This window comes from Bos taurus, chromosome 4 (genome assembly GCF_002263795.3).
Source record: "Bos taurus isolate L1 Dominette 01449 registration number 42190680 breed Hereford chromosome 4, ARS-UCD2.0, whole genome shotgun sequence".
In the NCBI taxonomy this organism is placed as follows: Eukaryota; Metazoa; Chordata; class Mammalia; order Artiodactyla; family Bovidae; genus Bos; species Bos taurus.
In genome coordinates, this window is record NC_037331.1 from 12,500,346 (window position 1) to 12,520,102 (window position 19,757).

At 40.4% G+C, this 19,757-nt stretch overlaps 1 protein-coding gene across 13 annotated transcripts in view; it reads left to right on the forward strand.

The window, feature by feature from the left end:
• The window catches only part of PPP1R9A (protein phosphatase 1 regulatory subunit 9A), a 349,347-nt gene that overhangs the window by 309,465 nt on the left and 20,125 nt on the right, over positions 1-19,757 (forward strand). For 7 of the 13 annotated variants that reach the window (XM_024990823.2, XM_024990825.2, XM_010804004.4 and 4 more), the window contains 4 exons: positions 3,935-4,092; positions 4,603-4,900; positions 14,475-14,562; positions 14,661-14,744. In XM_024990823.2, coding sequence (XP_024846591.1) covers positions 3,935-4,092; positions 4,603-4,900; positions 14,475-14,562; positions 14,661-14,744 — 628 coding nt within the window. The remainder of the gene's footprint in view (positions 1-3,934; positions 4,093-4,602; positions 4,901-14,474; positions 14,563-14,660; positions 14,745-19,757) is intronic. The other 6 variants (NM_001076153.3, XM_059885700.1, XM_059885701.1 and 3 more) reach the window with 2 other exon arrangements.

Sequence of the window (19,757 nt, forward strand, 5' to 3'; positions counted from 1 at the left end):
TTGCTTTATTTTTAATAATTTAAGTCCAAGATCCACTTGATGATCAATTTCTTCAATATTATTACAGTTTAATGACTGGCACTCTGAAAAGATAAAATAGGATTAATGATGAGACTTCATTATTTCTAAGAAGTGGCTACATGTACAAATGTAAGGAGTAGTACCATTGCAAATAAATTCAACCGGAGAACACTTTTTCTCAGCCAGTGAGGAACATACCTAAGTATGTTCATGGGTATCCTTCCCTCTTCCCTTGGAGATGGTAACTTTTGGGTCCTGACTTAGCCTCTGGGCAGCAAGATTAAGAGTAGGGAGAGGCGGACTAAAGAGAACCACATCAGATTCTCCCTCTAGCCTTTACTGAGCCATTTGGTGTGACTCTTTTTTTTTTTTTAATTTTAAGTTGTTTTATTTAAAGACTTGAACATGTTCCTTTGAAGAATCAGTGTCTTTTATGGTGAGGAGAGTAGATATCCAAGAAAAAGAAATGAGACAGAGATGCATGCAAATAACTTGGAATGTAAACTTAGAAGTTAATAAAAGGAAATTTGGAGAGGATATATTTATTTTTAACTTTTTAGCTCTTATACTGTATTTTTTATCTTCTGGTTTTATTGAGATATAATTGATATTCAGCACTGTATAAGTTTAAGGTGTGCAGCGTAATAATTTTATTTACATCATGAAATGATTACCACATTAAGTTTAGTGAGCATCCATCACCTCTTATAGATACAAAGTAAAAGAAAAAGAGAAAAATTATTTTTTCCTTGTGATGAGAACTCCTAGGATTTACTCTCTTAAACGTCATATATAACACACAATGATGTTAATTATATTTATCGTGTACATTATATTCCTGGTACTTACTTATCTTATCACTGAAGTTTGTACCTTTGACTACCTTCATCTAACTTCCCCTTCGCCCAACTCCCACCTTTGATAAAGACAAATCTGATCTTGTTTTATGCATTTCTTGGGTGGGTTGGTTGGTTGGTGTTGAAGTATGACTGACCTGCAATACTGTGTCATTTCCTGCACACAGCATAGTGATTCAATATTTGTATACATTACAAAATGACCATCACAGTAAGCCTATTTACCATCTGTTACTATACAAAGATATCACATTGCTGTCCACTGTGTTCCCCACTCTGTACGTTTTATTCCCGTGATTCATTTGTTAACTGGAAGCTTGTACATCTTATCTCCCTCACCTGTTTCATTCATTGCACATCTCTGACCACCACCCCTGCTTGTTTTCTGTGTCTAAAACTCCATTTCTACTTTGTTATGTTTGTTTGTTTTATGTTTTAGGTTCCACATGTAGGTGAACACATACAGTAATTGTCTTTCTCTGTCTGACTTACTTCACTTAGCAAAATACCCTTTAGGTCTATCCCTGTTGTTGCAAATAGCAAGCTTTCATTATTTTTTATGGCTGAGTAATAATATGTATGGACCTAATATAATAAAAATAATAATAAGTATGGACCTAACAGAAGCAGAAGATATTAAGAAGAGGTGGCAAGAAGACACAGAAGAACTGTACAAAAAAGCTCTTCATGACAGATTATCTCTTCAAAGCAGATAATCACGATGGTGTGGTCACTCATCTAGAGCCAGACATCTTGGAATGCAAAGTCAGGTGGGCCTTAGGAAGCATTGCTATGAACTAAGCTAGTGGAGGTGATGGAATTCCAGTTGAGCTATTTCAAATCCTAAAAGATGATGCTGTGAAAGTGCTGCACTCAGTATGCCAGCAAATTTGGAAAACTCAACTGTGGCCACAAGACTGGAAAAGATCAGCTTTCATTCCAATCCCAAAGAAAGGCAATGCCAAAGAATGTTCAAACTACCCCATAATCGCACTCATCTTACACACTAGAAAAGTGTAATGCTCAAAATTCTCTAAGCTCCAATAGTACATGACCATGAACTTCCAGATATTCGAGCTGGCTTTAGAAAAGGCAGAGGAACCAGAGATCAAATTGCCAACATCTGTTGAATCATGGAAAAAGCAACAGAATTCCAGAAAAACATCTACTTCTACTTTATTGACTATGCCAAAGCCTTTGACTGTGTGGATCACAGCAAAATGTGGAAAATTCCTCAAGAGATGGGAATACCAGACCACCTGACCTGCCTCCTGAGAAATCTGTATGCAGGTCAAGAAACAACAATTAGAATGGGGCATGGAACAAGAGACTGGTTCCAAATTGGGAAAGGAGTACGACAAAGCTGTATATTGTCACCCTGCTTATTTAATTTATATGTGGAGTACATCATGAGAAACGCTGGGCTGGAAGAAGCACAAGCTGGAATCAAGATTGCTGGGATATGCCGAGAAATATCAATAACCTCAGATATGCAGATGGCATCACCTTTATGGCAGAAAGCAAAGAGGAACTAAAAAGCCTCTTGATGTAAGTGAAAGAGGAGAGTGAAAAAGTTGGCTTAAAACTCAACATTCAAAAAGCAAAGATCATGGCATGCAGTCTCATCACTTCACAGCAAATAGATGGGGAAACAATGGAAACAGTGACACTTTATTTTCTTGGGCTCCAAAATCACTGCAGATGGTGACTACAGGTATGAAATTAAAAGACACTTGCTCCTTGGAAGAAAAGCTATGACCAACCTAGACAGCATATTAAAAAGCAGAGACATTACTTTGCTGACAAAGGCCCATCTAGTCAAAGCTATGGTTTTTCCAGTAGTCATGTATGGATATGAGAGTTGAACCATAAAGAAAGCTGAGTGCTGAAGAATTGATGCTTTTGAACTATGGTGTTGGAGGAGACTCAAGTCCCTTGAATTGCAAAGAGATCAAAATAGTCAATCCTAAAGGAAATCTGTCCTGAATATTTATTGGAAGGACTAATGCTTAAGCTGAAGCTCCAATCTCTTGGCCATCTAATGTGAAGAACTGACTCCTTAGAAAAGACCCTGATGCTGGGAAAGATTGAAGACAGGAGGAGAAGGGGACGACAGAGGATGAGATGGTTGGATGGCATCACCGACTTGATGGACATGAGTTTGAGCAAGCTTTGAGAGTTGGTGATGGACAGGGAAGCCTGGCATGCTGCACTCCATGGGTGGCAAAAAGTCAGTTTTTTTTTTTTGCTTAGTTGGGCACGAATGAGCAACTGAACTGAAATGAATATTCGTGTGTGTGTATACACATCTTCTTTATCTATCTATCAATGGGCAGTTTATTCTACTTCATCCATAATACTAGTAAATTAAGTACTTGTGGTGGTTTAATTGCTTTTTGATTTTGTTTTGCTTGGATAGCCTACCTTGTTTTATTTCCCCAGTTATCTTAAATGTGCTATTGAGATAAGTTCTTTGCTGGGCTTTCTAAAGAGTTGAAAGAACAAGCTAAATTTTCAGAAACTCTGTTTTGAGTGGAAAAAAAATATAAATATTAAGACCAAAGTGGTATAGTCCTTACAGTTACAGTTTTGGTAACTTTTGCTATAGAAAGTTTATGCTGATGGCCACCTTTTGGTATCTGCTCTTGACCTGGCACCTGACTTTTGTAGGTTTTTGTCTTAATTTCTAAGAGCTCTCAACTTTGATACACTTTCTTCTCACATCTCTCTTCATCCAACACTTCAGCATATATTCATGTAAACAAATAAATACTAACGAGTGCTTTGTATAGTTACAGGGAGGTTTTATGATCTGTGAATGCTAGATTTTTGTTGTTGACTGTGGTCATGTTTAGTGTTGGTTTCTTTCTGTCGGCTTTGTACATTTCTCCCAAATCTCATCTCTGTTACCTTTGTTACCAGACAGACCACCATGATTCTCACCTGTTTCCTGCCTGGTGTTACTGATAACTTTGATATTTTGTTTTCAGTGTCCATAGTCTCTGTCAGTCCTCTCCAAAGGTTTCACAGATTATTTTGCAATATTTTATTTTTAGACTTTAATGAAGCAGTCCCAGAGACAGAGCGCCTGGATTCAAAAGTACTGAAAACTCGGGCCCAGCTCTCCTTGAAGAACAGACGCCAGAGACCATCTAGGACAAGACTCTATGACAGTGTCAGCTCAACTGATGGGGAGGACAGTCTGGAGCGAAAGGTGAGCACCCCTGACCGCTGTCTGACTTGCGGCTTTGGGCTGTATCCTTGTTCCTACAGCTTATTGAAAATAATGATTTTCCTGCAGCCAGATTCTGTATTCTAGTTGAAAATAGCTGGAATAGTTCACTTCTATGTCTCCTAAATTCTTATTCACCTCTATATATCGTTATAATTCAAATTCTTTCTGTACTCACTCAATGAACTAACAACCAAGAGAATATCCATATCTTCATATCTCCTGATGGTGTTTTTGATATTCAGCTGTTGATTTTTCCTCGTGGTAAATAATTAGTGCACAAGTCATTGTTTTGATTATGTCTTAGGTGTCTGTGTTAGCTACAGTGGTAATATGGTACATTGTTGTGACTATGCAGTCTCATCTGTAAACCGTCAAAAAGTGGTTTTCATAGGGATTTACTAAAAACAAGGTTGGTCTGATTTCAAAGTAAGTATCAAATGGACTGATGATCAGTGGCATAACCTCCTTTATAATCTCTTATACCAACAGCCTTCAAACAGTTTCTGTAACCACATGCACATTACCAAATCACTTCTGCCCAAGGGTTTGAGAGCTTCTCCAGAATCAGATTCTGGTGCTTCATCCCTCAGTCCAGTGGCTGGCAGTGTGCCCCTCCCGTCTGACCACATAGCTGAATTTCAAGAAGGACCACTGTACTCGGAAGGGGAGCCTTCCTCCTCTGTTGGGGAAGACACTTCACTCTCCTCTCCTTCAAAATCTGATCATGATATGGAAGAATTGCCTTGCCACAATCAAGCCACCACCACGAAAATACTACAAGAAAAAGGTACTGTTAATTTTGTTTTTTTTAGCTTTTGTTTTGTCTGACTTCACTAACACCTCAATTTGTGACACACAAAAACAGGGCCTGTGTGTTTTGCATAGCTAATAATCGATACTGCTTTCCATTTACATTATGGGACAAGAGAACTCCCTTACTTTTTATCTCTTCCTGTCTGATTAGTATTTCACATCCTCAGCAAGTTTCTTGTTGAAGGAGGCTAGAGATTTTAGATAATAGCATCCCATAAAGCTTCAATAAACACTAACATACTCACATAGAAAAAGAATATATATATATATATATGGAGGTGAAAACAGTGTAGGCCTTAATCCATTAACTGGTTTTTATTTAGAAGAAATTCTCACAGTCATTTATATGGCACAGAATGTGATAGAAAATCTATAATAAAGATAATACAGCAAGATTAGTCCATAAATTTTAAAATATGCTCCTAGAATTAACACGAGAATTTCATAGCAGTGTCAGTAGACTATTGTCCTTTGAGTTGTATGTTTTAATTAATAGAAGTAATAAATTCTTGCTTAAACAAGTTAAATGATGCAAAGATGCACAAAAAATAGGCTCATTTTCATTTATTTTATGTAACTAGAGTCTTAAAAACTAGTTAAGATCACATGGAAGAAGAAACTCTTACACATGTAGAGTCATTTTAAATATGATGGGTAAAAAATCCAGCTGTAATGCAGGAGATGCACGTTCAATCCCTGGGTCAGGAAGATCCCCTGAAAGTGAGAATGGCAACCCATTCCAGTATTCTTGCCTGGAGAATTCCATGGACAGAGGAGCTTAGTGGTCTAGAATCCATAATGTTGAAAAGAGTCAGACACAACTGAAGCGACTTAGCACAGACATCTCTACCAAATCAAAGGCTGTAATCTTTCCATGAATACATCTTGAATATAGAAATTCAATGGATTGTGGGGACTTACTTTGTTTTGTAACTTTTAGTAAGCATCATAGCTTTACCCCTGGTATTTTCCCTGTTCTTCTTCCCTGAGCCTATTGATTTGCTGGAATTATCTTCCACAGGTTTGGTCCTAAGCACAAGACTTCTAGAAGAAGTTTTGAGGTAAAAATTAAGTACTTAGGGTGTATAAGATCCTTGTGGAGGCAAGAGAAAGTATGTCAAACCTGCTAATTTATTAAGTTGGTGAAGGACTTGTCCTGTGATTTTGGCTTACTTTCAATAGAATGAAGGCTTCAGAAACTCTTATTAATTAACCTAAATGTTAGATCGTAATAGCACTTTTATAGAAATATACTTGTAACAAGGCCTCCCTCATCTCCTCAGAAAAAAAGTGTGTATAGACCTTACTTTGTTTGTAAGAAGGCAAAAGAGCAGAGGGACCTATTTTGGAGGAAGAGGTTAATACCTTGTATTCCACTGTTTGAGTTTTCAGGTATAACTTAACTATCTGAAAGAAGTACATTGTAGTCAGAAAATGGGTCACTCACATGAAATCTGACTCAAATATTTTTTTTAAAGTGGCTACATCTTGTCTAGATTATTTTCTCTTTTCATTCTAAAAAGCAGGTGTTTCATCTCAAATTTGGGAAAGTATTACATGGGTATGATCTGTGCTTCACAGACCATTAGCAGGAATATTCAGCAGAATGTGGTTAGCAGTAATTAGCATGAAAATGTGAGAATTCCTTCTTTTCTCCAAAGACCTCCTTTGCTTTCCACTGCCTCTTCTTTGGGATTAAATTCATAGCTGCTGTAAGCAGGACCAAGAAAAAGGGGTGGTAGTTTCTTCTCCAGAGACTACATACTTGAACTTTCTCAATTTTTATATTCCTGGGTTGATGATGCTTCTGAGTAACTAGAAAGGAGCAATTAATTAGCTTTTCTAAAGTATTAACTTTGTAAGTAATGGTTATTAGGTATTAGCTATGACTCACATTCTTTCCTTCCCTGGATGAAGGTTTCCAGTCTTGAAGAACTCCCTCACATTCTTTCCTTCCCTGGATGAAGGTTTCCAGTCTTGAAGAACTCCCTTGTCTTCTGTGTTCACTAATATTAATCTATTCATCCGTGTATTTATTCAACAAATAGTTGAACACCTGCTCTGTGTCCAGCATTGTGCCAGTGGCCAAATATACAATGATGATATTCCATTCTTTCCCGCAGGGAGTTTGTAGACTAGAGTCTGTCTCTATTTCTCTCGCTCTCTCTGTGTCTCCCTCGGACAGGTGACAAAGCCTGTCTCTCTGACGCCCCACAAGCATCACCATCAATAACCTCATACTTGATTGCCTTCCACTTTCATGTTCTGATGCACTTCGAAAGATAGCGAAGAAACCTGTCAGTCAAGACTCTTTGCAGTCTGTAAAATCCTTGAGTTCTTTGCCATATGAGACAAATCCACTATTCAGACCAGGACTCAACAGAGGTTAAGTGTGATTAGCTTGATTTACCCGTGTGTATGTGTTTATGTGTGTGTGGTTCTTACAGCTCGTTGGCATCTCAATAAAGGAACTAGGTAATTACTCACAAGTACAAACTGGACTTCATGCTTAAGTTCATACCTAACGTGCCCCTCCAGTAAATTCTGGACTTCCTTCAAAGCTCATCTTAAATTTCACCTCCTTTAGTGGAGCCTTTGTACCCTGTCCCCTTTCCCAAGTAGACTTATTATTCTCTTTGATCCCCACAGAAATTTTCACACTGTTACTTCTGCTTCTGTCACTTTGTGTATAATAAGTCTAATCTAGTTTTCAAGTGTGAGATAGGGTTTTCTCATTCATCGTATTCATCTTTGCATTCATGGTCCCTAGTAAGAAGTATGCAATGTAGTTTATATCCATAAGTTTCTTGGATGAATTAATAAGTATGTCTCTCTAGATAATCAGTACAGATCTTCTGGAACAGAGGTCATCAAACCAAATCCAGCCTCCATCTGTTTTTATAAATAAAGTTTTTTTGGAACACAACCACACTCATACAGTTCCATACTGTTTTCATACTACAGTAGAAGAGTGAGTAGCTGTGACAGAGTCAGTGGCCCACAACCTAAAATATTTATACTCTGGCCTTTTACGGAGAAAGCTTGCTGACTCCTAGTCTAGACATATGTTTCCTTCCACTCAACATTGTTGGATAAACTCTGAAATTGTCTTACTCATTAGTTGCCATTTTTCTAGAATTTTTAAAGTAATATACCATTACTTTTAACCCAAGTAAGACGGTAGGTGTTGCAAGAGGGCATCAGAGGGCAGACACACTGAACCATAATCACAGAACTCAGGTCAACCTGATCACATGGACCACAGCCTTGTCTAACTCAGTGAAACTAAGCCATGCTGTGTGGGGCCACCCAAGACGGGCAGGTCAGGTGGAGACAGGTCTGACAGACTGTGATTCACTGGAGAAGGGAATGGCAAACCACTTCAGTATTCTTGCCTTGAGAACCCCATGAACAGTATGAAAAGGCAAAATGATAGGATACTGAGAGAGGAACTCCCCAGGTCAGTAGGTGCCCAATAAGCTACTGGAGATCAGTGGACAAATAACTCCAGAAAGAATGAAGGGATGGAGCCAAAGCAAAAACAACACCCAGCTGTGGATGTGACTGGTGACAGAAGCAAGGTCCAATGCTGTAAAGCGCAATATCGCATCGGAACCTGGAATGTCAGGTCCATGAATCAAGGCAAATTGGAAGTGGTCAAACAGGAGATGGCAAGAGTGAATGTCGACATTCTAGGAATCAGCGAACTGAAATGGAGTGAAATGGGTGAATTTAACTCAGATGACCATTATATCTACTACTGCGGGCAGGAATCCCTTAGAAGAAATGGAGTAGTCATCATGGTCAACAAAAGAGTCTGAAATGCAGTAGTTGGATGCAGTCTCAAAAACGACAGAATGATCTCTGTTCGTTTCCAAGGCAAACCATTCAATATCACAGTAATCCAAGTCTATGCCCCAACCATTAACGCTGAAGAAGCTGAATTTGAATGGTTCTATGAAGACCTACAAGACCTTCTAGAACTAACACCCAAAAAAGATGTCCTTTTCATTATAGGGGACTGGAATGCAAAAGTAGGAAGTCAAGAAACACCTGGAGTAACAGGCAAATTTGGCCTTGGAATACGGAATGAAGAAGGGCTAATAGAGTTTTGCCAAGAGAACGCACTGGTCATAGCAAACACCCTCTTCCAACAACACAAGAGAAGACCCTACACATGGACATCACCAGATGGTCAACACCAAAATCAGATTGATTATATTCTTTGCAACAAAGGTGGAGAAGCTCTATACAGTCAGCAAAGACAAGACCAGGAGCTGACTGTGGCTCATATCATGTACTCCTTATTGCCAATTCAGACTTAAATAGAACAAAGTACGGAAAACCACTGGACCATTCAGGTATGACCTAAATCATATCCCTTAGGATTATACAGTGGAAGTGAGAAGTAGATTTAAGGGACTAGATCTGATAGACAGAGTGCCTGATGAACTATGGATGGAGGTTCGTGACACTGTACAGGAGACAGGGATCAAGACCATCCCCATGGAAAAGAAATGCAGAAAAGCAAAATGGCTGTTCGAGGAGGCCTTACAAATAGCTGTGAAAAGAAGAGAAGTGAAAAGCAAAGGAGAAAAAGAAAGATATAAGCATCTGAATGCAGAGTTCCAAAGAATAGCAAGGAGAGATAAGGAAGCCTTCCTCAGTGATCAATGCAAAGAAATAGAGGAAACCAACAGAATGGGACAGACTACAGATCTCATCAAGGCAATTAGATACCAAGGGAACATTTCATGCAAAGATGGGCTTGATAAAAGACAGAAATGGTATGTACCTAAGAGAAGCAGAAGATATTAAGAAGAGGTGGCAAGAATACACAGAAGAACTGTACAAAAAAGAGCTCCATGACCAAAATAATCACGATGATGTGATCACTCACCTAGAGCCAGACATCCTGGAATGTGAAGTCAAGTGGGCCTTAGAAAGCATCACTACGAACAAAGCTAGTGGAGGTGATGGAATTCCAGTTGAGCCATTTCAAATCCTGAAAGATGATGCTGTGAAAGTGCTGCACTCAATATGCCAGCAAATTTGGAAAACTCAGCAGTGGCCACAGGACTGGAAAAGGTCAGTTTTCATTCCAATCCCAAAGAAAGGCAATGCCAAAGAATGGTCAAACTACTGCACAATTGCACTCATCTCACACACTAGTAAAGTAATGCTCAAAATTCTCCAAGCCAGGCTTCAGCAATACATGAACGATGAACTTCCAGATGTTCAAGCTGGTTTTAGAAAAGGCAGAGGAATCAGAAATTAAATTGCCAACATCCTCTGGATCATGGAAAAAGCAAGAGAGTTCCAGAAAAACATCTATTTCTGCTTTCTTGACTATGCCAAAGCCTTTGACTGTGTGGATCACAATAAACTGTGGAAAATTCTGAAAGAGATGGGAATACCAGACCACCTGACCTGCCTCTTGAGAAACCTATATGCAGGTCAGGAAGCAACAGTTAGAACAGGACATGGAACAACAGACTGGTTCCATATAGGAAAAGGAGTACATCAAGGCTATATATGGAGAAGGCAATGCCAACCCACTCCAGTACTCTTGCCTGGAGAATCCCAGGGACAACAGAGACTGGTAGGCTGCCATCTATGGAGTCGCACAGAGTCAGACACGACTGAAGTGACTTAGCAGCAGCAGCAGCAGCAAAGGCTGTATATTGTCACCCTGCTTATTTAACTTATATGCAGAGTACATCATGAGAAACACTGGGATGGAAGAAGCACAAGCTGGAATCAAGATTTTCGGGAGAAATATCAATAACCTCAGATATGCAGATGACACCACCCTTATGGCAGAAGTGAAGAAGAACTAAAAAGCGTCTTGATGAAAGTGAAAGAGGAGAGTGAAAAAGTGGCTTAAAGCTCAACATTCAGAAAACTAAGATCATGGCATCTGGTCCCATCACTTCATGGGAAATAGATGGGGAAACAGTGGAAACAGTGTCATACTTTATTTTGGGCTCCAAAATCACTGCAGATGGTGATTGCAGCCATGAAATTAAAAGACGCTTTCTCCTTGGAAGGAAAGTTATGACCAACATAGATAGCATATTGAAAAGCAGAGACATTACTTTGCCAACAAAGGTCCATCTAGTCAAGGCTATGGTTTTTCCAGTGGTCATATATGGATGTGAGAGTTGGACTGTGAAGAAAGCTGAGCACCGAAGAATTGATGCTTTTGAACTGTGGTGTTGGAGAAGTGTCTTGAGCGTCCCTTGGACTGCAAGGAGATCCAGCTAGTCCCTTCTAAAGGAGATCAGTCCTGGGTGTTCATTGGAAGGACTGATGCTAAAGCTGAAACTCCAGTACTTTGGCCACCTCATGCGAAGTGTTGACTCACTGGAAAAGACTCTGATGCTGGGAGGCATTGGGGGCAGGAGGAGAAGGGGATGACAGAGGGTGAGATGGCTGGATGGCATCACCTACTCGATGGACATGAGTTTGAGTGAACTCTGGGAGTTGGTGATGGACAGGGAGGCCTGGCGTGCTGTGATTCATGGTGTCGCAAAGAGTCAGACGCGACTGAGCGACTGAACTGAACTGAACAGTTACTTTTGGTCTACCAAGGTACCAGAGAGGTAATGATTAAGTTAATAGCTGTGGTTGATTGCAATCCGTAGTCTGAATCTCTGCTATTATTGAACATGTAATTGAAGTAGGGCATTTTCTAAATTGTAGCAATACCGCATTCGCAAGTCACCATTTTGTTAAATTGTGGGACCTCAGTGGAAACTAGGACAGAAAGACTCGCATTACAACTGGATATATGATAAATGTCTAACTCCATTTAGGGAAAAGAAAGAATGATATGAGAGCCACTGAAAGTAAGCTGACCAGGGGAAGAGAGTGAGGAGGTTGAAAGTGATCACAGGGCTTCTGGCCTCAGAAAGCATGGTCCCTGTCGTTAATAGAAATAAGGAAATCAGAAACTTTATGGGGGAAAGACGATTAACTCACTTCTAGTAGAAGAGGACTTAAGCTCAAGAGAGAAGTCAGGGCTGGGAGGTAGACTTGGGAGTCCTTGATGCTGGGAAAGATCGAGGGCAGGAAAAGAGGGTTACAGAGGATGAGATTGTTAGATCGCATCATCGACTCAATGGACATGAGTTTGAGCAAACTGTGGGAGATGGTGAAAGACAGGGAAGCCTAGTCTGCTGCAGTCCATGGGGTCACAAAGAGTTGAACACAACTGAGCGGCTGAGCAACAACATAATAAAAGAAGAAGAGGTAGTCAGGCGTCTTGTTGCAGTGAGAATAAGAAGAATACAGCCCCAACAATGGTTTAGTATTTAGCTCAGGAGATCAGTTATTACCTTTGAAAATGAAGACCCGCTTGCCAAAGCTTAAAGCTATGGCATCCAGTGTGAAGACTTGGACCTCTGATTGCTCATGAAGGTGATAATGGAGAGATTTCAAAAAGCCTAGTGGAAAGTTCAGATACAGCTAAATAAGCAAACAGACAAAACTGTCAAAATTCTTTTTCTTTTCCTGAAGTCATACCAATCCAGTGTTGGTTTCTATATGGACTAGAAGTTCTAATGTACATTAAAGATGGGTTTGATTGATTTAAACTGGAGAAGTGCTTTATTACTTAATCTTGCCTCTTCAGCCTTTTGAAAGCATTCATTTAAGTGTGCCTTGGAACACACTTTGGCAAATGTATGAGATAATGATGTAAGGTTGCCTGGCAGCAGGCTCTGTGATGGGCAGAATCAGGCTTTTAATCCCAAGATGTCCAAATAATTGCCACGCTAATAGGTTATAGAGTGTTGCCATGTACATTGTCTCATCTGGTCCTCACACCACTCATTGAAACATCTCCCAGCCACCTTTGTTTCCAAAAATAATCAATCAGTCTCCTTGTAACTTCACACAGTCCTAGCCATAAGAATTACTCTAGAATTGATTTGGAAGAATATAGTATTTTCTTTTCTTTGACTTCTGTTAGGAAAACTACAGTCCTGCTTTTTTAATGTCCATTTGCAAAATCACTGTACAACAAGTTTGTGCTATGTCTGTAGATTATATTTAGATGAATATGTCACATCTGTGGCTGTTTAATTCAGTTACCCAAAGAGTAATGATGCAAATAGTCATAATAAATATTTGAGGCTAGAAGTGGATTTTGATGTGGACATATTTCTGACTTTTCTATTTCATTATGTACGTTTCAAAATTATTGATTATTGTAATCAGAGTATCATTAAAACTATGAAAAGCTCATTGCTAAAAATCCTTAGAATGTTTTTCAATATCCTGTGCATCTTCAAAACTTCGAAAAGAAACTTCTAAATGAGAACTGTTTGTAAGTTATGTGTATTTAGAAATTTCTCTTGAAATAGACAAAAAACATAAGCAAAATTAACCCAGAAGATTAACTGAATATTTTCTTAAGAGAACTATATTCCATGCCACAAAGTTTCTGGATTTTCTTTTTAATTTTAAAAAGATAGACAGACACCCACAGACAATTGAGAAAAAGCAGTTTTCATACACAAATATGCATCAAAGTTAAGACACCCTTTGTTAATGATCTCAGATAACTGGATGTGCTGAAATATAATGCCAAATAGCATCCATTGCTGTATAGTTCCAGGTAGAGCCACAGCAGTTTCTACCTTGTCCAAGGTGGAATAAGTGCCACTAGTGAGATCTTGTTCCTGCAGCTGACATTGAATTCCCTTGGCAGAGTCTCTCTTCTGATCGGTTTCTGGCATCATCTCAGGTGTCCTCACCCCCCAGCAGCTGCTGCGCTTTCGAATGCCAGCATGACTCAAGAGAAGTAAGGATCATTCAGCTCCAAACACTGAGGAGGTTTTGGAGTCTTCCACATCAAGGGAGGCCGGCCAAGCTGTGCTCCGAGCCAACTTTTAAAACAGATCTTGCAAAGTTGTAAATGTTTTATAGCTGAGCTCCTGCTTGAGCCGTCTCCCCCATGTCTGTCTCCTCTGTCCCAGTGCTGGCCGAAAGCCATTAGCAAGGGGCAGACCTGAAGGGGAAGCTTTGACTCTCACTTTCTCCCTGAATCTCCCAGACTCTCAGGGGTGACATTCTTCACTGGACTTGGGACATAGAGGGGAAGTGGCTGGGTTCCTGTCAGAAGGCGTTTAAAAACCCAAAGCAAGAAAGGCGTGGAGGACCCAGCCCAGACATCTGAAGAGAGTTGGAGCCAGAGAATGAACAAAAGAAAGTCATTTGGTCCCTGCTTTGAATGTAAAGGGTGATTTGACAGTATTTATTCTTGCTTATTTTTTCATTCCACTTTATTTGAAACTAAAATTCTTTTGATTTTATAATTGGGCTTCTGTATAACAGGCCCTCTCCTGGTTTAACTGAGTGTTCCTCAACATAGCTGTATCCTGTTTCCTTATAAAAGGCATCCATTATTTTCTTTTACAGTTAGGAATTGAGGCAAACCCCTTAGCTACAGAGATGCAGTGACTTTTGACAATAGCTTTTTAAAAATGATAGTAATAGAAAACATGATAATAATCCTTTTTTTACATATGTGTATATCCTAGATGGTGCCAAAGGTCCCAAGTCACTAAGGGCATCCAGTTCATTGGTGGTGCGAGGAGGAAAAATCAAGCGGAAGTTCGTGAATCTGGGGTAAGCGCTTCACGAGGTGAAAAGCAAACCCTCTTTAAGAGAAGGGTTAAAGGAGAAAATGTTCCATTCCCCTTTCTGACTGTGTGCTATCATTACAGGGCACCTTTGCGGAAGAATTCCAACAAAGGAAAGAAATGGAAAGAGAAAGAGAAAGAAGCCAATAGGCTTTCTCCAGGTAGCAGGTATGGCTGGGCGATTAAGAACACAGGTGTGTCTGCGCATCTGAACTTTCTGGCTCCCTGCCATTGTTAACCAAAGTCAGCGGTCAGTGCCTTTGTGCTGATGTGATGGTCCTAGAGGTGAGATGAAAGAAAAGTTCCACAGTTTGTATTTCTTACTTTAGTTATAGCCTACACTTGGACCTACACTTGGTCCATTAGTTTAATTGCAGAATTATGGTCACATGAACAGTTTTAGTAAATGCTTATCTAAATACAGCATAAATATACCTATGTGACATGTCAGACATATTTCAGCTTTTTTGCCTGGCTACTCACAATGCTTATATATTCTCTTTTTAAGTCTGAAAGGGTGATTTTGCATTTAAGTACCTTGTTGCTTTCAAGACTGTTTCTGTCCACCTGCATATAAGAAAGACCACTGTCTCTGGACTCAGCTGTTAAATTGATTTTTGCCAATGCCATCAACTATGCTATTAGATAAAAACTGTCCTATAGAGAAATGAACTTGGTATAATATATTGTTAAGCTTTCCCAATTTTATTCTGAAATTGCATAATTGTAAACTTGGCTTTGTATAGGAAGACATTAAGGCACAGATGCGTGCTCTGTCTCAAGTCCAGCTGCCTGGGTTTAAATCAGCGCTCTCCCAGTTACTACCTTGAAAATCTTGGACAGGTTATGTAGCCTCTGTACCTTTGTTTTCTCTTCTGTGAAATGAGAATAATAAGAGTAGCTACCTCATAACATAAGTGTAGGGGTTAAATGAGTTTTCAACTCATTTAGCTTTTAAACTGCCACCTTGCACATAGAAGGCATTCAAAAATAATAATAAAAATAGAAATTCACTATTATTATTATTTGTGAGTTACAAAGAAGTTTTATATTTATCATTTCATTTGATTCTTACAATAAGAATGGGAGGGGAGATAATACTACACTTTATTGATAAAGAACTTCGCCGTCATAGAATTTAATTGATTTGCCCAGAATTATGCAACAGGCAATTAATGTCAGTTAGCTGGAGCTTGCCTCCTGTCTAGATGTCTTTTTTACATTGAATGTCATATGCACTTCCTTAAGCATCTAATGATGTTTATATTGCTTTATGAATTTAGGGAATCATCCCAAAAGTACAGACTAAGGAAGAAACAGACAAAATGCTAAGAATAAAGGAACACAAAATTATTTGCAGACCATTTATCCATTTTATAGGTTGTCCCAAGCCTTTTTTCTCTCTTTTCTCTTTTCTAGCAACTTGGTGAGAAATTGCACCTTCTCCCCGTGATTACAGGAGAATGGGGGAGAGGGTAAAGGATGGGAAGAGAGAATTCCAAAATTTATTTTTGTTATTCTGGGTTTCCTCTGTGCTGTCCAATGGAGAATGGCAAGAAAGCTCTGTTTATATTGAGGACAGGAATCTCAGGGGGAAATTAGGCCATAATGCAACTCAAAAGCAATTTTTAATTTTGCATGATTTTGAAATGAGAAATTTAGTGAGTGCCTTAGAATTAAGAATAGAAGAGTATCAAGTACGCTCAGGGGTGAAAACAACAAACGGTGACACCGTTTAAGGGAGAGAGAGACGCCCAAATACACTACAGGAGAGACCCTGGGACCCTTCAGAAAGGACACTGTGTGCCCTGTGGTCCCTGGGCCCCTGGGGCAGCCACCACCTCTCACCGTGGGAGCACCACCCTCGATGGGGCGCGTTAAGCACAGTTATCCGGCAGGGGGGAGACAAGGTTTGACTGAATTTCATTATAGTAGCCAGAGAGTTCTCATATCCTTGTTTAAAATGCAGGTGAAAATCAAGCAGGTCTTGATTCTCTTGGCAAGTGCTCACCTTACTCTAGGCAAAACCACCCATAGCCCATGGCGGGTGGTCATCAGCACGATGCTTAACCACAGTTAATGCCAATTTTGAACCAGCAGCCACCCAGGCTACCTAGTCAGCTCTATTTTAAAACATCAATTTTTGTGTCTCTGCATCAGCAGTCACAAACAATTCACATTTACAGTGTTATAAAGTAGTTTTCAGTTAGAATCATAGTTTCATAGTTATTTGTAATTACAGTAGAATGCTGACAGGACTCAAAGAACCTCATGTAATTATAATAATAACACAGGAAGGAAGAGGGGCTTTGCCTGTTCCCAAAAGTAAAATTTTTGAGCTATCCCAGTGATTGGTTAACAGTTATCAAATCTAACAATAGCCTCCGTTCTCCTATGTAAACGAATAATTGGGCCAGAACCTTAGAAAACCTATTCCAGGAGGCACAGTTACTGTCCAGCATGCTGCAGTTGAGCTGGCTTCACAGGTCCCTGAAGATAGGTGGGCGACAAGCCCCAGTGCTGCAGGGTCCCGCTGGTCTTCCCAGTGATTAGAAGAACTGGGAGTAAACTCATCAGTCCTGTGACGTTTTCTCAAAAATGACTCACAAACTGAGTTAGTAATGTTATCTCTTAGGCTTTTCATCCATTTCTTATAAGATGATAAAAATTGGATGAGGTCAGTCAATTAGTGATACCCTGAGAGTGTTCCCTCCCTGTATTTGACCTGAGGCCAAACTATGGTGGAGGTAATGAAGATAATGGTGACCTCCTTCAGAAGATCCCATGCACGCACTGTGCACTCAGTGCCCCCAGCCCTGCAGCAAGACATCATCGACCCACGCCTCCGCCGGAGACTCCGGGACACACGCACAAGTCTGGGTCAGTCTCTTGCGGGGTCACTGCTCCTTTCTCCTGGGTCCTGGTGTGCACAAGGTTCTGTTTGTGTCCTCCAAGAGTCTGTTAACTCAGTCCTGGGTAAGTTCTGGTGGCTCTGCGGTGGGGTTAATGGCAACCTCCTCCAAGAGGGATTATGCCATACCCAGAGGGCTTATGCTGTGCACCCAGAGCCCCTGCCCCTGCGACAGGCCACTGCTGACCTGCACCTTTGCAGGAAACACTCAAACACAGTTCTGGCTCAGTCTCTGTGGGGTCTCGGGGTCCTGGTGCACACAGGTTTGTTTCAGCCCTCAGAGCATCTCTGGCGGGTAAGGGGTTTGATTCTGAATGCGGTTTTCCCCTCCTGCCATCTTGCCGGGGCTTCTCCTCTGCCCTTGGCTATGGAGTATCTTCTTGTGGTGGGATCCAACATTCTCCAGTCAACGGTTGTTTAGCAGCAAGTTGTAGTTTTGGAGTTCTCACGGGAGAAGAGAGCACACGTCCTTCTATCACCATCTTACATCAAAACCTTCCTTCCTCAGTGGTCAGTGCAAAGAAATAGAGGAAGGTAATAGAATGGGAAAGACTAGAGATCTCTTCAAGAAAATTGGAGATACCAAGGGTACATTTCATGCAAAGAAGAGCACAATAAAGGACAGAAATGGTATGGACCTAACAGAAGCAGAAGATATTAAGAAGAGGTGGCAAGAAGACACAGAAGAACTATATGAAAATGATCTTCACAACCCAGATAATCACAATGGTGTGATCACTTACCTAGAGCCAGACATCCTGGAATGTGAAGTCAAGTGGGCCTTAGGAAGCATCACTACGAACAAGGCTAGTGGAGGTGATGGAATTCCAGTTGAGCCATTTCAAATCCTGAAAGATGATGCTGTGAAAGTGCTGCACTCAATATGCCAGCAAATTTGGAAAACTCAGCAGTGGCCACAGGACTGGAAAAGGTCAGTTTTCATTGCAATCTCAAAGAAAGGCAATGCCAAAGAATGTTCAAACTGCCACACAACTGCACTCATCTCACACACTAGCAAAGTAATGCTCAAAATTCTCCAAGCCATGCTTCAACAGTATGTGAACGGTGAAATTCCACATGTTCAATTTGGATTTAGAAAAAGCAGAGGAACCAGCGATCAAACTGCCAATATCCGCTGGATCATGGAAAAAGCAAAAGAGTTCCAGAAAAACATCTGCTTCTACTTTACTGACTACGTCAAAGCCTTTGACTGTGTAGATCACAACAAACTGTGGGAAATTTTGAAAGAAATAGGAATACCAGACCACCTGACCTGCCTCCTAAGAAATCTGTATGCAGGTCAAGAAGCAACAGTTAGAATGGGACATGGAACAACAGACTGGTTCCAAATAGGAAAAGGAGTATGTCAAGGCTGTATATTGTCACCCTGCTTATTTAACTTACATGCAGAGTACATTATGAGAAACGCCGGGCTGGATGAAGCACAAGCTGGAATCAAGATTGCTGGGATATGCAGAGAAATATCAATGACCTCAGATATGCAGATGGCATCACCGTTATGGCAGAAAACAAAGAGGAACTAAAGAGCCTCTGGATAAAAGTGAAAGAGGGGAGTGAAAATGTTGGCTTAAAACTCAACATTCAGAAAACTAAGATCATGGCATCTGGTCCCATCACTTCATGGCAAATAGATGGGGAAACAATGGAAACAGTGTCAAACTTTATTTTTTCAGGCTCCAGAATCACTGCAGATGGTGACTGCAGCCATGAAATTAAAAGATGCTTGCTCCTTGGAAGAAAAGTTATGACCAACCTAGACAGCATATTAAAAAGCAGAGACATTATTTTGCCAACAAAGGTCCGTCTAGTCAAAGGTTTGGTTTTTCCAGTAGTTATGTATGGATGTGAGAGCTGGCCTATAAAGAAAGGTGAGCGCTGAAGTATTGTTGCTTTTGAACTGTGGTGTAGGAGAAGACTCTTGAGAGTCCCTTGGACAGCAATGAAACCCAAGCAGTACATCCTAAAGGAATTCAGTCCTGAATATACATTGGAAGGACGGATGCTCAAGCTGAAACTCCAATACTTCGGCCACCTGATGTGAAGAACTGACTCATTTGAAAAGACCCTGATGCTGGGAAAGATTGAAGGCAGGAGGAGAAGGGGATGACAGAGAATGAGATGGTTGGATGGCAACACTGACTTGATGAACATGAGATTGAGTGAACTCGGGGAGTTGGTGATAGACAGGGAAGCCTGGCGTGCTGCAGTCCATGGGGTGGCAAAGAGTCGGACACGACTGAGCGACTGAA